This window comes from Anomalospiza imberbis, chromosome 5 (genome assembly GCF_031753505.1).
Source record: "Anomalospiza imberbis isolate Cuckoo-Finch-1a 21T00152 chromosome 5, ASM3175350v1, whole genome shotgun sequence".
Lineage (NCBI taxonomy): Eukaryota > Metazoa > Chordata > Aves > Passeriformes > Viduidae > Anomalospiza > Anomalospiza imberbis.
Window position 1 is genome coordinate 23,861,724 of NC_089685.1, and position 20,917 is coordinate 23,882,640.

General features: G+C 38.3%; 1 protein-coding gene across 2 annotated transcripts in view; it reads left to right on the plus strand.

Annotated features, from left to right (window-relative positions):
- Positions 1-15,233: 15,233 nt before the first annotated feature.
- Positions 15,234-20,917, plus strand: part of ASZ1 (ankyrin repeat, SAM and basic leucine zipper domain containing 1) — a 36,029-nt gene continuing 30,345 nt past the window's right edge. The window contains exons 1-2 of one of the 2 annotated variants that reach the window (XM_068189903.1): positions 15,234-15,397; positions 16,977-17,073. In XM_068189903.1, coding sequence (XP_068046004.1) covers positions 15,287-15,397; positions 16,977-17,073 — 208 coding nt within the window. In that variant the 5' untranslated portion in view covers positions 15,234-15,286. The remainder of the gene's footprint in view (positions 15,398-16,976; positions 17,074-20,917) is intronic. The other variant, XM_068189904.1, reaches the window with a different exon arrangement.

The following is a 20,917-nucleotide window of genomic DNA, read 5'->3' on the forward strand; positions in this document are numbered from 1 at the left end:
TCTGTTAGTAACTCTCATAATATCAAAACTTGTGGTGGGTATAAACATTTTGTTCACAGCTTAATCAGAAACAATAATTGTCCTGGTAGATAAGGCATCTGGATTAAAATGTAAAAATTTTAAAAAGAGAGAACTTTTGACAAACATTGAAGCTAAATGGAAAAAACAAAGGTACCAAATGTAGGATATATTTTTTCACTTTACACTTCATAAAATATATTTTGTTCTTTGGAAGTTGCAGTAGAAAATAGTTTTCTCCTTTCAGGGTTTGTTTGCTTTCAGTCTAGAAGTAGTGAGGGGAGTTAAGAGCCTGAAAATCCAAGTCAGACAAGCTTGCAAGGTCTATGTTTCCAAAGATAGCTTAAACTTCTTCCTCTTCATACTGTCATGTAATAATCCCAGAACAATGGTATTATTGAAGTTAAAAGGGCAAAAATCCAAGACTGATACCTTCTGTGACTCAATAAAAGACACACACTAGCAATCTTAAACAGTTGAGCAACAAAGATTATTGAACTACCTAGAGCATAACAAAAAGTGCTTAATTATTTACAACTGCTTAAAAGAGAAAGAGCTAGAGTTCCTGTCAGAGCCCTGAGACTGGAATCATCTTTACTGGAATGTTACTGCAAAGATCATGCAGTATAAAATCTACCATGTGAATCCATGCAGCACGATGGATTCTTAACCCATTTCTTTTTGAAAGTATGCTTAGTTTGGTGTATCCTACTCTTGCCTGAAACAACTCTAAAATAGTCCAAATATTTTCTGAACTTAATGGAAAAAGTTGGAAGCAAATCACAATTATTCCACTTACAAAAGAACTGTAAGACTTGGGATTTTTTTTCCTAGTCTTGAAATAGTCTAAAATTGCCTCTGCAATTGCCTCTTCAATAAGAAAGTTGCCCTAATAGTCAGAATAAAAAAAAAAAAAAAAAAAAAAAAAAAAAAAAGTGGGATACTCGCTCCCCCTAAAGATATCCAATAATTTTGAGATCACTGTGTGGGTAAAAGGGCAGACAGGGCTCCACATGAAGACAAAGGGTTGGGCAGCATACAATCCCCCTGTTTTCTGTGCACTTCCCTCAGCCTCCTCAGCCCATGTCCAGACCATTTTCAGAGGTCACACTGAGATACAGTAAGTAGGTTAAAGCCCTATATTTAGCCCAGTTTCAGAAAACCAATAATTTTTTCAATTACAAAAGAACAAGGATTGGGTCACTGACTGACATTTTCACAGAGAGTTTTCTCCCAGCCAAAATGAGAAATGATGTCTTTCCTTTTTCTTTTTTTTTTTTTTTTTTTTTTTAATGGCAGATGTCAGCAGAATATCATGAGTTACTGAGTTTAATCAACAACTTTTCACAGTGGACACAATGAAAAGTTTATATGAGGTAAAAGTTTCTCTTAATGAGATCTTGAATCTACTTGGGCTAAATCAAACATGTATAGCTGTATTTTGAATAGTTGAGAATTTTGAGGCTAAAAGCAAGGCTTCTTGAAACTGTGTAGCTTTATGTCAAGCTGTGATTTACAAAAGGGACAGCAGAAGAAACAGCTATGGATAAAACTGCTTTTTCCCCCTCCTTATTTACAAAGTACCCTATGACTTTTCTGCAAGAAAAAAGTTCATATTACAGAATAATGACCATGTTAAATAGGACAAGAATCAAGTTAGACAATCACAGCACAGTGGTGTGTGCTACCAGTGACAAAACAGGCATCAGTCTTGAAGCTGTCCACAGAACAGGTTGATAAAATGCATTCTTCCACTTAAAAAGGAATTCCTGAGATGCAAGAAATTATCTTTTAAGATGAGGCTTTTTAATAAAAGTTGTTAAACTGCCAGATCATAAAGTTTGATCATCAACACCAGCCTGCCACTGTTGCAAATAAACCTGCAAATTCAATTCTACACACCCCTAGGTGGTGCAGACAAAAAAATACTTCCCAGGGCTGTAGGCAAATTAAGGCTTATTGTAAAATAGTGGCTCTCATTGTTTACACTGCAAAAATAAGGGAGCAAGGAATATAAGGGTATATAAAGCAACTCAGGTCTCTGACTTCTGACTTACTAAAAACCACAAAACTTTACATTCCAATATAATGACATATATAAGAGAATAAAAAGCTGGTCAACCAAAGGCTGAGGCACTTTACAAAGACTTACAAACTGGTGATGAAGTTCATGTTTCACTGAGTTCTGCCCATGAACTAGTGCCACTATCTCCCATGCCTGGCAAGAGACCTACCTGCATGATAACTCTGAGATGAGTTTTCTGAGTTTGCTCTGTTAAAGCTACTTGACTTGAAAACAGTCAAGCACCCAGTCACGACCTGCTTTATGGAACTCAAATTGCAGTCCTTTATTTGAATTCTTATCTTTCAAATGAGGTATTTTGTTTTATCTGGTTTTGCTTTTCTGTTTCTTTTTTCTTTCTGAAAGGAAAGGTGTTACTTGATAGAAGAAAAACATACAAACAAAACCAACCAACAAAACCAAACAAATCACACTTGTCAGGTGTCTCAGTTTCTTCCCACAGAAGAATGGGAGAATGGGAAATCTCAAATTTTTTTGGCATGAGAAAGACATGGTAATAATGGATTCTGAGAGAAAACAAGAAAAAATGGACAAATTTAACAATATTGAGCACTGAAATGATAGACTCAAGTAGTTCTGAAGAGTTATCAGATAAAGAATTTTCAGATTAGACTCTAGAATCAAAAAGACTCTTTTAAAAGTTCTGTTTCCCTACACAGAGGTTTCTATAATTAGCTAGCTACAATTAGGACTATTAAGTTAGTCAGTGTCAGCACAATACCTTTACAGTAGAGTTTAAAAAGCTGGGTATACACAAAAACTGTTATAACTTAACAAACAGGATTTATTGCTTAAGAAAAGGAAAATATTTGTAGTTTTATTTCTAACTGTATTTACCACAGAAATTAAATCAGGAATTTAATACTCTCCCCTCACATAGACATCTCCTTTGCTGGCTAACGAAAACTTAATTTACACTTCCCTGTACCTGTGTGAAAGGAAAAATGCAATCTATTCATGCACACTAACAGGTTATTAATTAGTATAACCATTGAGGGAAAGAACCTTCTGTGGGCCTAATTGTAGACAGCACAATGAAAGTAGAGTGGACAACACAAGGTGTAAGTTATGAGATAGAAACTAATAACTAAAATATTAAATTATATTGTACAGAAATGAAATTATTTCTCATCAAATATTTGTTTGTCTCATTCATCTTTTCTCAGAACAATAGCATAGAAATTAGACAACAATGACAAATTATGAATTTGAAATAATAAACAGGAAAGACAAACAATATCAAGCCTTATGTTTACACTTTTGCATAATACATAAGTAAAGAGAAATGCTTTTTAATTTATGCACAGTTAGGCTGTGAAAGTCAATGACCCACAGCTTTGTTAAGCTTGTAAGGAGTCAGGACACAGACAGACATAGGAAGGGAAATATTTAATGCATCTATAATAATTATTTATTAAAATCTGAAATGCCTTTTTATTAAGACAATCTCTATTTCTGTGAATTCAGGAGGCAACATCTGGTATATGCAGTTTATCACTAAACATTTCCTACTACAGCTTTACTTTTTTCACTGTCATAACCTGGACAGGATCCTGGCTAAGGCTGGCAACCACAGTAGCAAGGTCTATCATACATTTGGCAGTGGGAAATAAAATAATTTTTTATTGACAAAAATAAAAATAATTTTAATCTGACAGAAATATAATATGGCTTTAGATGCTTCTTTTAGAGCTGGAAAACAAGGAGCAACATCTGAGTACTAGCAAGAAAATTAAATAATATGAACACTTATGTGTCTGTTTGCTGTAAAATAATTTCATTTTGGAAATCAGAAATAAGAGATATTTCTCATTTATTTACTTTATTACCTTGTAAGTTGTTTCCCTTATTATTGCAGTGCTACCTAAGGTCAGCTAAATAAGGATTCCAGTCACTCTCCTCAAACTGCTTTCATTCTGAAGGTAAGGTACGACAAATAAGTGAGACAAACTTTTAGATTGTGACAAAACCTGTAAAAAGAAGAGCCAGCAGCATGCATATTAAAGGCTTCTCTTTAAGCTCACCCTTTACCCAACCTCAGCTACCTCTCTGCTTGTCTCAGTCAAGTAGACCAAACTCACTTTTGAAAGAGCAGGTTCACCCAGTTATACCTGGGTGGGAAGAAGGTGGGCAGGGGTTCATAAGTGGAAAGAAGTCAGAAAGAGAAGTAGACATTTATGATTTTTAGAAAGAAGTAGTTAAACAGAGGTGTGGTGAGATTTCTAACTCCCTTCCTTAAGAGATGATTGAGAGCAGCAATAAAATAACCAAAACTAGAAAAAAGTTGAAGGTTGTGTTTTCTGAATTCTAGATGCTAAGCTCAGAGTAGAAACACTGAAGGATAGAAGAAAGGGAGTAAGAGAAATAATTAAATTTTATTCTTCAGAGACTAAGCTAGGAAAGAAAATAAGAAGAGAATTTTTAAATTGATACCATGCTGAAAAATGCAGACAGAACAACTGGTATGGCTGACACACCTCATTTTATGTATGTATCAATTAAAAAAATATAAAAATAGTAAAATCAATCCCAAACACCAAAATGCCAAACAAGATATCTGTCTTGAGATATGTCACAGGGATTCTGAACAGTGAGCATATGAGGAGGCAGCTTTTTGAAGCAATGGGACCATTCCAGCACCTTCTTGCGTAACTATAAATATGCTTATTCTACTACAAATGCCTGGGGAAAAGTTCCCTCTCAAAACAGAGGTTAGAACACCAAGTGCCTACACCCAGTCAAGCACATTGTCTATATCCAATATAGACAATTTGATTTAGTAGCTAGTCTCAAATAGTCTGTTTGGACAGACAGGAACAGCAAATAGGTTCAATTGCAAAAAGGCAGCATTTTAAAAAGGAAACACAGAAAGAGTAACCTACCTCTATCCAGACCTAGCTGACCCCCAGCAACAACCTTGTTAACATGAGAATAAAAGATGATCTATAGAACAGTGAAGAAGAAATATCCTCTGTATAACAGAGCTCATGAGAAGGGGGTGCTAAACTTTTCTGTGTAGGTATAGCAGTTGAACACACATAGAGACCAACTGATTCCCATTTGGGATACCCCCCATACCATATTCATGAGAAATTATATTAACACTGGTGCGGACCAGTGCTGCCTCAACAAGGGAGCAACTACTTGGTGATATTTCCCTGCCTGATCCATGATTTTCAGGTACTGAGTTTCTATTTTAAAAAATATTGTTTTCTTCTTGGAGGTTGGTATTTTATTTGAATCATTCAGCCTAACCCAAGCCAGGATCCACACCCATCAGAGGCTTGCAAAACCCAGAATGCTTCAGATATCATTTATCTAAAAAGAGCCCTCAGATCTTACTTCCTGCAATTATATATATATCTATGTGTGTGTGTGTGTGTGTGTGTGTGTGTGTGTGCTAGAAGAATGAAGGCAGACAAAGGTAAACAGTAGCCCAACAAACCAAGTGGGATATTCCTTAAGTTTCTGCTGCAACTCAGTAGCAGAGGAAGCATGTGATCCATCTGTCTGATCAATCAAAAATCTCTTTTTTGCCTTTTAATCATCTCTGGATCAATTAGATGTACTACTCCCACATTCTATGCTTATGATTAAATTTATTTTCAAACAGCAGTTTCAATGCCATTAACTGAATGCTACATTACCAAATGCCTTTCCTTATACTTAATCCACTGTTCTCATTATACTTCTGTCATTGCTGTTTTGATCATTAACTGTATCACTAGAAGTGGCTTAATAATTACTCATTACTTCTAGAAGCCTTAGTATAAAATTCTTCCTGATTCATCAGGTTTTCTGGAAAAAAAAATCTTTTTTATGCCATTACCTGTTAAAAACTTTTAACACCATTTCAAGAATAGTTGCAGTTTTAAAGTCTCTTAAAAGTATTGCAACAAGTACAGCAGTGAGAGTAACCGTTCAAATAGGGCAATTCTATTGTTCATAACACAATCATTACAAGAATCCATCTGTAATAAAAAGCAGTCCTTCCCAGAAGTTCTCCCAAATAACCGTGTAATGAACCACATGCTACTACTGTTTTGCAAAAAATCTCCCCAAACCAAGATCTGTATTTATCATCTTATAACAAAGATGATAAAATTTAATGCCATTCTTCAAGACCGGCTGTTAACAGATTAGACAGGTTCCTAGGTTGTGAACCTTTTCCTCCATTACTCTAAATTTCAGAGACATCTAGACAAAAAGAATTTGTATAGGAATTAAAGCTATGTGCCTCTGCGGGAAAAAGGCCACTCAAGCAAGACAAGGCAGAATAATTCTTTTGGCAGTATTCAAATAAGCTATGTCAGCAAAAACTACAATCAAGAAAATTTTCCTTAATCCAAAAAGATTGTTTATTGCTTTTTCTCAAGTAAAAATGAAAAATCTGAAATTAGACAGTGTGGATACTAGAACAAAGCATTCACACTAGAAACCATCTAGGAACTATTACTTCAGAGGATCCTGCCCTTCAAGCATACCATGTCAGTCGGAAATGCCCTGCTCTTACCATGACACTATTCACTGCACCACAGATCCTGAGAACAGATGAAAGCAAAATATCTTGGTACCAATTCAGGAAAGTGCTTCTGGCATATCTAAAGAGGCATGCAAGAAGTGGAGTTTCAATGACTCACTGTGGGAATATACATTCTCAATACTTACTTGTACGCACTGTGGTCCCTGAACTGTCTGGGACTCTGGCCAGTTCATTGCCAGTTAAAAGCCACAACACATGATGTGACTCTGTGCTGTTGACTGTGCTACTCTTCTCCACACAGTGACTCACAGCTTTGTAACCTCAAAGGTGTAACATTAGAACATGTTGCAAAATGATCAGTGGTGTCATGGGCAGGTAAAACAAGACTATTTTGCTAGTGCAAACAAATAAAGAGGCCAGAATAACAAAGAGATATTAAACAGAAGTTGTATTTACTTACCAAAAGTAGAAGCACTGCTAGCAGGAGAAAAAAATAAATGATTCTAAATTATTTGGAAGCAAAGACAGCCTTAACATTGCTTCCAAATGTTATGAAGAAATCTAATTCCTTTTTTTTTTCCAGGCTAATGCTGGTCAAGATAAAATATGCTTTAAAAGTCACATTAATTCCTTAAAAAAGTAGTTTCTTTCAACAAACACTGCTGTATACAGATTTATGTGTAAAAAACCATGCTATGCTGTTTAGGTAATGTGGATGAGACTTAGATGAGGATTATCCTGTTTAATGGTTCTGTGAAAACCTGTTTTCCATTCATGTATTCTTTATATAGAACATCAAATATACATACAAAAATATAAATCCTAACTTAAACTGATCAAAAAGAGTCAAGGTTTATGGAAAAATACAACTTTCCCATACTGGCCACCTAAACTTATACCTAATGTGTAATTTCAAGTGTTATTTTCAGCACTAGCTAATTTTTGCTACAAAGAAATTATTAGCCCAAGAACATAAGTTCAATAATGTATTTTCTTTCATAATATGTCTTCCCCTAGCTCTAAAAAGGTACATTGACTGTTTTAATAGTTCCCTTTTCAATAGAACACATATTTAAGAACATGTAACAGACTAAGATGTATGCAACCATAATATTCCTATCATCACAATCTATTGAACATTTTCAAAATATTTTTTCAGTATTGTATTCCTTATCGTGCTTGTTCCTGTAAAAGATTTGGTGTGTAAAGGCCTTCTCAGTTCAGTAAAACACAGCTTAGTAAAACATCAAAATTCCATTTTTAATGCATTGATCTCATTTTATTTTAGCCAAAGCAAGGCCTAAAGATGACTGTTGCATTTTTAATGGTTTTTTATTAGTTACTGATGTAACAGAGGGCTCAAGGAAAAGGTGATGACTTGTTAAAAAACGGAGAAAGTCTCAAAAGGTCTTCCAAAAAGCCAGCACTACTGAGCTTCAAAGTTTTCCCTTGTCCACTGGCCTCCTCCTGACAAAGGGAACTTTCTCTGCCCTCAGTTTGGTAGAAATCATACATTTACCTACCCCCATGATGAGTGCAAAGAGCAACTTACTTTCCTTCCCTACCCTGTCTTTTTTCCCTTTTGAATAAGTCTCGGTGCAAACTTAACTGATATTGTATCATTAACACAGCTTTCTTTCTTTCTTGCTGTGATGCTTTTAGCTCCTGGTAAAACTAATCAAGATCAACTGTAGAGTTAGCAAAATCTCCCATGCAAAGGAGGAAGTGGAATAGTATGCCTTGTTCTTCACAGCTGGAATGGAATAAGGATGGTTAAAAGTAGGAATAAACAGGAAAACAGGCTAGGTAAAAGCAAGGTGAAAAAGTCTTCTGATTTATTTTTACTATTTGTATACACAGTGTTCGAAAAATACAAACTCTAGTAAAAGCTAGAATATAAACACTTCTAAAACATGTGTAGTAAATATGTGAACATTGCAAAGAAAAAATTAAAAAAGAGCAAGCACACTGAATTCCTTTTTATTTTTTTCTCCACAGCATTATGATACAGCCTTTAATTGTGTTGTCACTGCATCTAAACCTGTCCATCCCATTCCATGTAACAGAAACCAAGTAAGTCTAACAAAGAGAAAATTAAACCAACCAAACAAAAAAAGATGCTGGCTAGAACCATTGATTTCCTGAGGACTCTCCTAAATACAGAATCAGAAGTTAGATATCCTGACACCCAGATGAAATTTCCATGTACCATGGAAAATCTTATTTAAAGCACGCTGTCTTTTGTCTGTTCTGCTAGATCCTGACAATAATAAGAATCCCATCACTTAGGAGTGTCACTCCTGCAAGTTAATTCTATTATATCATGAATTATTTAAGTAGATATACTAGCAAATTATGAAGCATGTTGGTGGGAATATTTGCCTGTTACAAAATCCTGTCCGCTTGAAATGACCAGTCAGGACTTGCTGCCAAAGGAGCACGTGGAGATTTTGCAGAAAGTTAGCCAAAGGGTTGATTGCAGGTTTGTTACAATAGGCTGATGTGGACAAAGAAACATCACAGCTCTTTCGTGCAAGCCATATGGTCATTTTTTCCCCCATATACATCTGGATTTCAGATATATTCCATGATGAGTTTGGATGATCTGGTTAAAGAAATGGGTATTTCAAGGAAGGGCATAGAAAATAACTATATGAGACAGAGGCAAATTTGTTTATTGCAGAGCCTCATGGGCAATTGGGTTTCCAAAACTTACGTGCAAGTTAAGCTTTGTAGGAAAGCATTATGAGAAAGAAATCTATATCAAACAGCTGTTGGCAGCTTATATAGCTGCATTAACAAAGAAGGAGCTGTCTTCAATAACCTGGACCTACAAATTCTAGTATATAGGATGATCAGGACTCATGGAATTTTCCCGTATCAAAGTAGGTAGGGACTGCTGAGTATTTTACTGCACCAGTTAGACAGAAGGTATCTCTTTTCATACACTATAGTGCCTGTTGATTTCATGCACTGAAACTAATGAGGTTTTTGTAATAAGAGAACTGTTATATCTATGGCAACAGCAATTTGAATGAAGGAGTTATGTCAGTGGTTAGATACTTAGGAAGGGAAAGCTGCAGATACATATAGAGGATCCTATGTACAAACATGAACACACAGGAGGCTGGACTATGGCCATTTAAATATTAGGGATTTATTAGAGGGAAGGAACCTTTCACTATAAGCTCAATAATCATTGTTTTAGAAGCATGGAATTGTTACAGTTGGAAAAGATCACTGAGTCAAACCATTAACATAGAACTGCTGTGCTCACCACTAAACCATATTCCCAAACACCACATCGACATGCCTTTTGAAGACTTTCAAGATGGTGTTTCTACCACTTCCCTGGACAGCCTGTTCCAAAGATTGCCCATCTTTTCAGTGAAGAAATTTTACCTAATATCTAATCTAAAGCTTCCCTGGTGCAACTTGAGGCCATTACCTCTCATCCTATCACTTACCTGGGAGAAGAGATTGAACCCCACCTCACTACAACCTCTTGTCAAACAGTTGTAGAAAGCAATAAGGTCTCCCCTGAGCCTCCTTTTTTCCAAGCTAAGCAACCACAGTTCCCTAAGCCACCTCTTATAAGAAGTGGCTTCTGGTCTGGCTTCTGCCCCAGACCCTTTACTAGCTTTGTTACCCTTCTCTGGATATGCTCCAGCACCCCAATGTCTTTCTTGTAGTGAGGGGCCAAAACTAAACACAGGATTCAGGCTTCACCAGTGCCAAGTACAGAGGGACAATCATTGCCCTAGTCCTGCTGGCCACATTATTTCTGATCCAAGCCAGGATGCCACTGGCCTTCTTGGCCATGTGGGCACACTGCTTGGTCATGTTCAGTCTGCTGTCAACCGAAGACAATCAGGGCATCCCTAGTGCATACCTGCTCCCACATACCCAATAAGGAAGAGTTATGGTTTCCTGTTACTTGGACCAGCTGTGAGAGAATAGCTCAAATTATCATAGAAGTCTCTTCCACAGGTAGACACTTCTACACATAAGTTTGGAAAGTAGAATAAGAATGCAAGTATAACAGCTAGAAAACAGTACGTCTTTGAATGGTTTTCCCACACAGTATGTTCTCGTGATTCAGCTGTTGGCATTTGTAACAATTTTGATTTATACCACCGGGGATATGGACAGTATCACAATTATTCTTGAAGAGGAGACCTTAAAGCAGATGTAAAGGATATGATGACTTTGCTGGAAAAGATGGATGAGATTAAAAGAATTAGTAGCAAAGTCCAGTTAGCACATCCTAGGAATTCTGTGAGAAGCTGAACAGTTCCTCTCAGAAGAGAAACTGAGATTTTAGGAGCTCTGAATAACTAGCATTACTTTGGAGAGCCAGAAAAATAGATCATAATATAAAATACCATCCTGACATAATAAACTCAAACAAAATAAGTCTAAAAGATAGTATATGGGTAGGAGTTCTCACAATGCCCAGAGACTAGTGGTGGGCAGCCCCAGCAGCTGTAAAAGTAAGAGAAAACCAAAGACTTAATATCCTGTGGCAAACCTATAGCAAGGCCATTCAGTATGAAGACAGGACAAAGAGATTGTATGCTTTGCTAACAAAAGAAAAGAAAGAGAAAAAAACAATATGAATCACCAAACATGATAAAGCAAAACCAGCTTTTGATTCAAAACCAGTCCCTTTTCCAAGAAGCCATATTCCTTTTGAATTGGTCAAAGCAAAATGAGAATGTGGCAACCAATAAAAATACTACATATATGATTATACTGAAATATGTGGATAACCTTCAATCTTGATAAAAGTAGTAAGACAAAGTGAGATATCAGAATAAAAGGTAAATGGTGTAGAAAGCTCAAAGCAGCACTTGATCATTATAAACTGCCTTTAGAAAATTCAACATTAGAGTTTCTAGGAGACGGGCAATACTATTGAAAGTGGTTGCCTGAGTACCAGCAGAAAGTCAACAGGCTGAAACAAGAAGGTACTCACCATGATAACGAAGTGGGAGTACTGCCAGTTAAGATTAAGGGGACGAAACAGCATAGAACAGAGTAGAGATAGTGAAGGAATGAGGAATTTTTAATAGAGAGGTTGCATCTAGTAATATCAGGAATTGTTCTGACATGGACCTGCTACACAGACCAAAGCTTCTAGGCTATATGAAAATTAGCTGAAAATCTGCCTGAGTGACACTAAAGTAAAATATATTCAACATCATAATTCTTATTCTAGGTTTTTTAACACTTTACTGTCATAATAAGAAATATTTTCACAACAGGTTTCAGATTTACATCATGTTCACGAATTCCCCACTAAGTATGGAGAATTTTGACAACGGTCTAATACTTCTTCAAGAAAATAAATTTTACAAACAGAAAATCAGTTGGTATGCAACTTATATTCATGTGTTTGGCTGCAGACTGAAAGTTTTACGTCAGGTACCATCCAGATAGATTTGGTAAAGTGGACAGGAGGAACACTGACTTATACACTGAATTATAAGCAAAACACATAAAATGAAGTACTTTCCATCTTTTTAAGTCCATTAGAATGATGACTGAAATAATTATGAACAACTCAATTTGCTGCAGTGCAGCATCTAAAGAAAATTTCAGGACGGCAAAACTAAAACTGATTTAGCACGAAGGGTGATTTCAGATCACCGAAAAAATATAGCCCACTTAAGTGCTTTTTAGAGAATAAGTATCCATCTTTATACTTGAAATACCTTAAATATAAGAGATGCTACAGATATTTACAAGCCAGCTGAAAAATCATCCAGGACAATATAAACTAGTTTGTTTCCCATTTGTTTCATGAACGTGAGCTGTTAAATTACAATCACTTGTGCTACTTTATCGGACTTTTTTTCAAATTATGCAAATTCATGGATGTACTGCTCTTACCAATGGGACTGGTACAGCTGTTAATTCACCATCTCCCAGCTGAACATTTACTGGTAATTTGTCAATTCTGTAGACCCAGAGTTACCAAGCCTCTCTGAAAATGAGGATCTCCAACAATTTTCCCAGCTTGAGCCATACTGTAATCACCTCCTGCATGTAAAATGAGTACTGCACAGTTAACAAGAAAAGATGTTGGGAAGTGTTCCTACAGAGGTAAAAACACACTGATATCTGGCAAATATGGATGACAGCCAGGACTTACCATACTATCAACCAAAATAAGTCTGCCTAGCTGAAAAATTAAGACAGACTTCAAGGACACAAATAAGCTGGAATAAGAGGAATGTGAAAAAAGGAGAATACATCAACAATAACATCTGATTTACACTACCAAGCAAACACAAAAGGATAGATCACCTGCTACCAGCTTCTGTATGATTGTCTTGTTCACATCTGAAACAGCTATAGGGTACACTGGCTGCAAGGTTCTTCTACACTGTAAGCCTTTGAAAGGAGTTAGGATTTTTCCTTTTAACACTAGGTACTATCAGGCCTGTTACTGAAAATGACCTTCCTAGAGTGGTGCCCTTTGAGAAAGCAGCAGCATGCAGGTTGCACTTCAAGTGTCCGTTGTGACATTTTAATTTTGATGGGTTATAATGCAGAGAAAAGGGGGAAAAATCACAAACAATCCAACCAACCATCTCCAAATCTGAAACCTGAACCAGTACAAATAAATCACAATTGTCAAATACTAAGAATTGGTAGTGTATTAAAGGTAATGAATTTACTCATAGTACCAGCACCAGTTAGAAATAACTCTCTTGGAACAGGTGATGTCAGTTGCAAAACATCACACTCAGTTGTCTTTAGACTTTAGCCACTGGGGATATAGTTCTACTAGCAAGGCCATCTACTGCATCACAGCTAAGCTAAATGAATAATAATATGGAAGCTTGCTTCTGGTTATGATTATTATAAAGTTGAGTACTGGTTGATTCACTACAGATACAGAGAAGCTGCACAAAAAAGGCATAAGTACTACTTTTCCTCTGCAGAAAACAAGAAATATTCAGACCAGTACTAAAAAAATCCTGAAAACTTAGAATAAAAGTTACAGTTTTATAAGAATTGACATGGCTACAAGACCATTCAATTATTACACATGGTAATCAATATATCTCTATTACCAAAACATTTTAAACAGAGATTTTGTGTATACAGCTAAATAAAAAAATAAACATATAAAGCTAAGCCTTCATATAGAAGCATGTATTACAGTTGAGTCAATTTTAGCAACCTTTGTTCTGAGGAGGCTGTGTGGAAAGAAGGGGGTTTGCATTTCTATCAAGTTTCCAGAATTGGAAGTTTCTCTCATGGGAGTTCATTTAAAGTGTTCATGTAGTTCTTACACCAGAGTTCCTCATTGTTAAGAATCCGACTTCCATTATACTTTAATGCAAACAGGCCATCATATTTAACAGAGATGTAAATAAAATCCAGAAAATGCAGCTACTAAAAATGTCAAGCGGGCAATATTGAAATATGCAGACCATGCAGGTTTCTTTTTTAATAAGTGCATGCAATTTGTATAGCACTTAGTATGTTCTAAGCATAACTCTAGCTAACCTGCAAATCTCAACATTGAAAAAGTTGCCTTACACATTGCATTGCATTAAGAAACAAAAGTTAATCAAAAAATAAATAAGAACATTTTCACAGACACCTTCTGATCAAGATGAGGGTAATTTCAGTTAAAATTAACTTGCCAAAATTACATTTTTACGTTATCATGGGCACAAGGTCTACACTTATAATTTTGTACTCTTCTCCAAAACCAAACTCCTCTTCTGCCAATGGATGCTCAATTTCATTTCAGCCTGGAGCAAAGTCTGAGATCAGCTCAAGGAGCAGTGATGCCTGTGCATGAAATGCAGAACGTCATTCCTCATTTGTTCTTCAGAGTTTCGAAGACCCTTGTGATGGATGAGACATTATTATCGGTCATTAGAAAGAACTCTAACCACAGGTCTGAAATTCAAAGCAATGCCTTATATCGCCAGGCTGGAGGTCCTAAGTCTGGCTCATTATGCGCAGCTGCTGTTCAGCGTTCCACACGGGTGTCCCCACCGCGGGCTCGGGCTCTGTGACACTGCGCGCACACACACAGAAGTGACGCCACAGGCTGCTGCTAGCTGAGGCGGCGAGGAAGGAGCATGTCAGAGACGTCAGCAATTAAACAGAGGAACCCGTATCTTTTACCTTCAATCCACACATATAGACCAGCCACAGATTTAAAGACACAACTTCACACACGGCTTTGCTGCGTCTCCCAGCACCCACAAAGCAGCGGAGCCACGAGTGCGCCGTGTCACAGCCCCACGTGCTTACAGCACGGGTCACTGACTCCCTGTACCCCACGCCGTGCCCGGCGCGGAGCCTCGCTGTCCGGGGCGGGGCGGGGCGGCGCTGCCCTTTCCCTCCCTTCCCCTCCCCGTGCGCGGCTCCCGCCCCGCCCCTCACCGGGCACTGCTCCCGCCCCATTCCGCCCCGGGCACGGCTCCCGCCCCGCCCTTCACCGGGCACTGCTCCCGCCCCATTCCGCCCCGGGCACGGCTCCCGCCCCGCCCTTCCCCGGGCACGGCTTCCGTCCCTCCCCGGGCACGGCTCCCGCCCCGGGCACGGCTCCGCCCGCGGCGCTGCCCGCACGCCCGGGGGGCGGGGCCGGGGACGGAGCGCGGGAAAGCGGCCGCCTCGGCCACGTGCCCCGCCTGCGCTGAGGCGCCGCGCGCGCGGAAAGGACGGGCATGGCCGCCGTGATGTGCTCGTTCCGCGTCGTGGCGGGCGGCGACGAGGGCAGCGACAGCGATAGCGATGACGGCGACTGGGACGTTGGCGTCGTGCGGCAGGAGCCGCAGGTGGGGCTGAGCCTCCCTGCACCTGGGGCCCGCCAGCCGTGGCCGGGCGGTCTCGGGGTGGGCGGCGTCCTCGGCTTGGAACCGTGAGGGGAGGGGAGTGCAGAGGGTGCGGCGGGTGCTTCCTCTCAGGCTATTTCCTACAGGGTAATGCTAGTGTACCCTCAATCCAGTAAATGAAACCTGAACCGTAGGCGTTTATCTTATTACCAAAACCCTTAATGTTTATTTAAAAGCTCTTTCTCCCCTTAAGTAGCAGACCCTCGTCCTAACCATATTTCTTCAGCATGAGAGTAAATTTGAAAGTGACTGGGGGCATGTAAAGCTGTTTTATATCTTAAACCTCTTGAGACTGTTTCTGGGTAACTTGAAGATTTCAGTGGTTTTGTTCCATCTGACAGGTGTGAAGTATCCATCAGTGTGAGGTAGAGGAGAGAAACCCTCACCATCTGTGAGGGTTTTTAAGTGCGGGTTTGTCTCATGACCAGAATTGAAAAATGGAAGTATAACTGAATTCTTGAAGTCTTAGGCTAAAGGTTATAGCCAGTGTTTAAGAGGCCTTGACCTTTAGATAGATGTTCCTATCCAAAGATATGTGTTGTTTGAAAATTGTTGTCTGATTAAAATAAAAAAAAAGGCTAAATTGTTCTATTGACTGTTTCTCACCTACGGTTCTCTAGACACCTTTGTTAGTCTTTACAAAAATTATCGGAAAGATGGGCTACAATGTGCTGTGAAGTTTGTATATTTCTAAATTATAAATTGGGAGTTAAAAACTTAGGACAAGGTAAAAGACAACTTTATTTCAAACCCACTTCTGTCTCTAAGGAAACTATGAATAATCAGTCCTCTGCTTACCAGTGTATGTAAATGTTTTGTACTCTTGATACAACTCCAGCAGCAGTCTTTAGCTGCATCTGCACCTTTAATAGAGAGCAAAACTATGATGCTTTTGAAAACAACTTAAATTGAGCAACTGTCTGATGCATAAACTAGTCTTTTGGTCAGTGCTTTTTTCAGCCAGAATGTTTATGATGCAGCACTACAAATGCCTCTGTCACCACAGAATTAGGATGACAGAGGAGCTGTAACGCTTCACAGCAGTGGACTTGTGCTGTTAGGCCAGACAGTCACTGAGGTCCCTTGACTAAAGCTCAAACTTTCATATTTGATAGTTGTATTTTTTAATGTTGCACTTTACGATATGTAAAATGTACCAAAAAAAGGTATATAAATGCATTGCAAAGTTTTTCTAGTGTCGTAAGATGGAAAAGAAACTTAATTGAAATCAAATTACGGTAAGTAAAATTGAGAGCAGCAGGTCTGTTGAAAAAGAAAATATTTCCATTTTCAGATAATGGAACTTCTCAGAAAAATTGATTTTAAAACTTAGGCTTTATAGTAGACCCTGAACAGATCTATGGAGATGGAAGAACAGAAGTTATACATTGCTTTTCCCCCCTCTTCTTCTATGCTATGTCCTTTCAGAGATTATTAGTGCTTTTATACTGAAACCAAGCTATATTGTTTTTGCCTTGAAACAGTCTCCAGATTTTAACTTAATTTTTCTTTGTTTATCTAGCAGTTGGATCAAATGTTGCAGGTGGACAAGCATGAGGCATTAAAGAAGGCTCTGTTTCGTGGTGATGTGTCGTTAATTGAAGAGCTCTTAAACTCGGGTGAGGAAAAGTCAGTTACAAAGTTGAATATTTTTTATTTGACTCGGCAAAAATTTGAATTCTCATTTAAAACAAGACTTTATATCCTTTACTGGAAATATTCACATGTTCCTACATGCACTCAACGCATTCTTTTCAAAGATTAAATTACTTTTTCAGTGACTCAGATTCGGTATTCCAGCACATTCCTTCTAATGTATGTTTCTTTTGTAAGTTAGGAGCCCTGAAAATTGAGAAAAGTATGTTTGAACTATGAAATAAGGTATTTCTTTGTTTTCAGATGCATCTTTAACATGCAAATAGTAATTACAAACACTGAGTTAGAGGTGGGGGAGAATTCAGTGGGTGGTCTTTGGTGTTGAAGGCTGTAAAGAAGAGGAGGCTAACTGTTTTTATTTTCATGTTCCCCCAGATTGGAAATTCCTTTTCCTCTTTTTTTTTTTTTTCTTCTCCCCTTCACAGCACTGGTAAGTGTCTGGTATGTGCCCTATGTAATACTGCTGTCCTGGCAACATCAGCTGAACAAAGATTTTGTGATTCTGAAAGGTCTAACAGGCTTTTCGTGACATTTGTCACTAAAAAGTAGTCTGTTTTAACACTGAAAGCCTTTTTGCTGTTCTGTTACTCAGTATTTGTCTTTAATGTGTTTGTTAATCAGTGTTAGGAAGATTGGATCACTTATTCAAGCATCCAGGGCAATCAGAAACTGCATAGCTGAGTTGACCTGCCTAGTGATAATTGTCAGGAAGTTCTGCTTCAGCAAGCAAGGAGAATATAGTAACCAAGAGCTTGTTTTCTGAGGAAAATTTGTCATAGGGAAGAAAGTAGTTTCTTAGTTAGCAATGGGCTTTTCTGAGTTTTGAAACAATGACATTATTTGCCCTTTTAAAAGCCAACTGTTTCTGACCACAATGGGGGAGTGGTTTTCTTTTTAAATTAAGCAAAACTACTGCACGGACTGAAACACAAGAAGTGCAGTACAAGCATGAAATACATCTGTCTTGCTTTGAGAAAATATATTCTTATTTATGAGTGGAGTTTCAGTGATGTCTTTGCCTCAGATTGCTTAATTGTTTTGCTACACTATACATTTTTAAATTGTTGTATTGCAGTCTGACAGCAATAGTTCACTTTCTGTGCTGATGCCTGCTACACAGTGGACAGTTCTGTGCTGTTGGAAGGTGATAATTGGTTTCTCTAGGAGCATAGGTTCAGGCTGAGGTTTCATGTAGTCTAGTTTCCTGTCTCCTGAAACAAACAAGGCAGTATTATAAAAGAATATGTAATTTCCTTAAAATGGGACCAACAGTTCATTCTGACCCATCCAGTACTGTTCTGCAAAGCAGTAGAACACAGTGCCTGTTATGGAGGTCTTCCTGAAGAAGGATAACATTGTCCTTCAGGGGATCTGTGCTCAGATTAAATATTTGCCTCCAGAAATATCTTTAGTATAGAAGAGCTTGTAGGAGGCTCACTACCGGCCTCCTTGAGTCAGCTAAACTCAAGGTTTTTGTTGGAAGTGGATTTCCTAGCAAGAGTTGAGGCTATTCCTTCAGATACAGTGAGACTGTGTTGTCTTCTGGCTTGGTTAGATGTTGCCTTAGTACTTTTGATGCTGAAGCAGTTTTACAGAGCTTCTTTAGGAGATGGATAAGCACTGTGTTTTTCCTTACCACTTCTGTTAAATGACAACTTAGGAAAAAGATTCTGAAGTACATGTCACAAAAAGTAATGCAAGCAAGTAGCACCTTCAAAGATGATTTGGACATTTTGGTTTGCTTTAGGAGTAAAAATACTTCACACCATGTAATTAATGTGTTCCATTTCCTAAAATACAATTAGAAGTTATGACTTCATGACAGTTTAGGCTTATTAAAGATATAACTACAGTCAAATCCTCCATTTTCCTTCAGTGGTTTGTTCCACTTATTCTTTGAATGAGTGCTAGAGCTCATCTCATCTTTTGTGATCCAGTTCAGGGAATTATAAGTAATAGTAAACAACGGGAATGGGAGGGTGCCTAGTGTGTGAGAATAATTTTTCAGCTAGTTTAGGACTCTGAACCCTGAGTCAGGTGACTACCATAGCTGGCCCAGCAGAGGGAGCTGGGAGCAGACATCAGCAGCTCTACTATGACTCAGCTTTAAGGTCGTGTGGGAACACACCAAAGTGCAGACAAACTTAAATCAATACTTCTGCTAGAGAAAAGTCTTAGAGAATCAAGCATTTTAGAACTTCCCCTCAGGTAAGTGGTGTCTGAATGTGAATGGATTCCAACACTGAGAGCTGTTCTTTACCTGAATGAAAGTCAAGACCTCATATTTTTGGTGTCAAACATGGAATTATTTAGCAGGGATACGTTTTTCTCTATAAAAAACAAACTTTCTACTATAGCTATTGTTAGCCACAGTCAAGAAAGTATGTGAAAGGGATACAAGAGAAACAGTTATAGTCACAAAAAAAAAAAAAAAATTCTTACTTTGCTGTTCTTTTGCTTCACTATTATTTCACTGTTATATTCTTCACATGGTTTCTGCTGTAGAGTTTGTCTGTGTCCAGCATGTGTTTATCCTCTTTGCTGCTTAAACAGGAAGATATTTATCTGTGACTCAGATTGTAAAGAAGAATGTTGCATCTAGTTTGTCTCCTAGCTGTAATTTGTGGGGCCATGTAACTGAAAAGCTCCTCTGCCCATACCTACAGAGGAACACAGATAATGGCAGGTGGGGGAGTCCCATGTGTCTGTGATGCCAGCAGCTGGAGGGGATGGATGACATGCTGATACCAATGCTGCTGTGTCTGTAGGAGTGCTCTGTTTGTCTGTGTTGCTCACAGTGACCAGTGGTGTGTGTGTGTGCCTGCTGGGAATACACCCTCAGCAACGATATGGGTTGGACCTGTGGTTCTGGAGTGCAGCAGCCTCACTTCTCTCTGGCTGTTGCATCTGGCCTGATTTTTCACTAAAAAGTTCTTTCTGGGCTTCGCTGTTCTCTTGAGAAAATCTCAAGGGTCATTTTAAATGCTAACTAACACTGCTTACTTCAGTAACAGCTCATGTAATGGGAGTAATAACCTGTTTGAGTAGTCATCCAGGTGAGACATTTCTGGTTCAGTCAACAACTCCTGTAACCAAGCAGCCAAGAAGCCACATGACTTCCTGTTTCAGTTGTCCTTTCTTTGTCTTCCTCTGGGATTACAGCTTGTTTGCATTGGGACCATCAGTACCACTGAGTGGTACTTCAAGACAGTCACTACCAGGATGGTAGGAGACTATGCAGGACAAGCAACATATTGCCAAATAGAACATTCTACTTCTAGAACTTGGAAAAAGCACCAGCATCATGGCAGATACTGCTATCCATGGAAAGAAAGCATTAAGGAAAATGCCTTCTCGAGTGTTTTAATAAGTCTATATATAATTGCCAAGTAGGTTGTTCATTACTGTTGTTCTGATATGTATTAAAGTAAAAAGTTCTAGATGGGACTGCTTTTCTTCTCACGAGGAAAAGAAACTTAAAAGCTGACAGGTTGACAGTTTTTGGGTATTTTTTTCTTACTAGTATTACTTCAGTGGGCTGTTGAATATCAGACTTGCTAAATTCTTGAAGTGACTTACAAGGAAGTCCTGATATGACTGCTAAAGGACATTTGCTGGCTCCCCTTGTAGAACTTTTATGGGCTTCAATGAAAAGTTTTGTACACTGCACATAAGCCAGTGTGCTGTAACATTAATTGCAGCGAGTATGTGTACATTGCTAAGGAGATTTGATTGTAAATTCTGTGGCTTGCAGGTGTTAGAATGCTTCAACACATGGCTTTCACTGAATTGCTACCTCTTTATTGA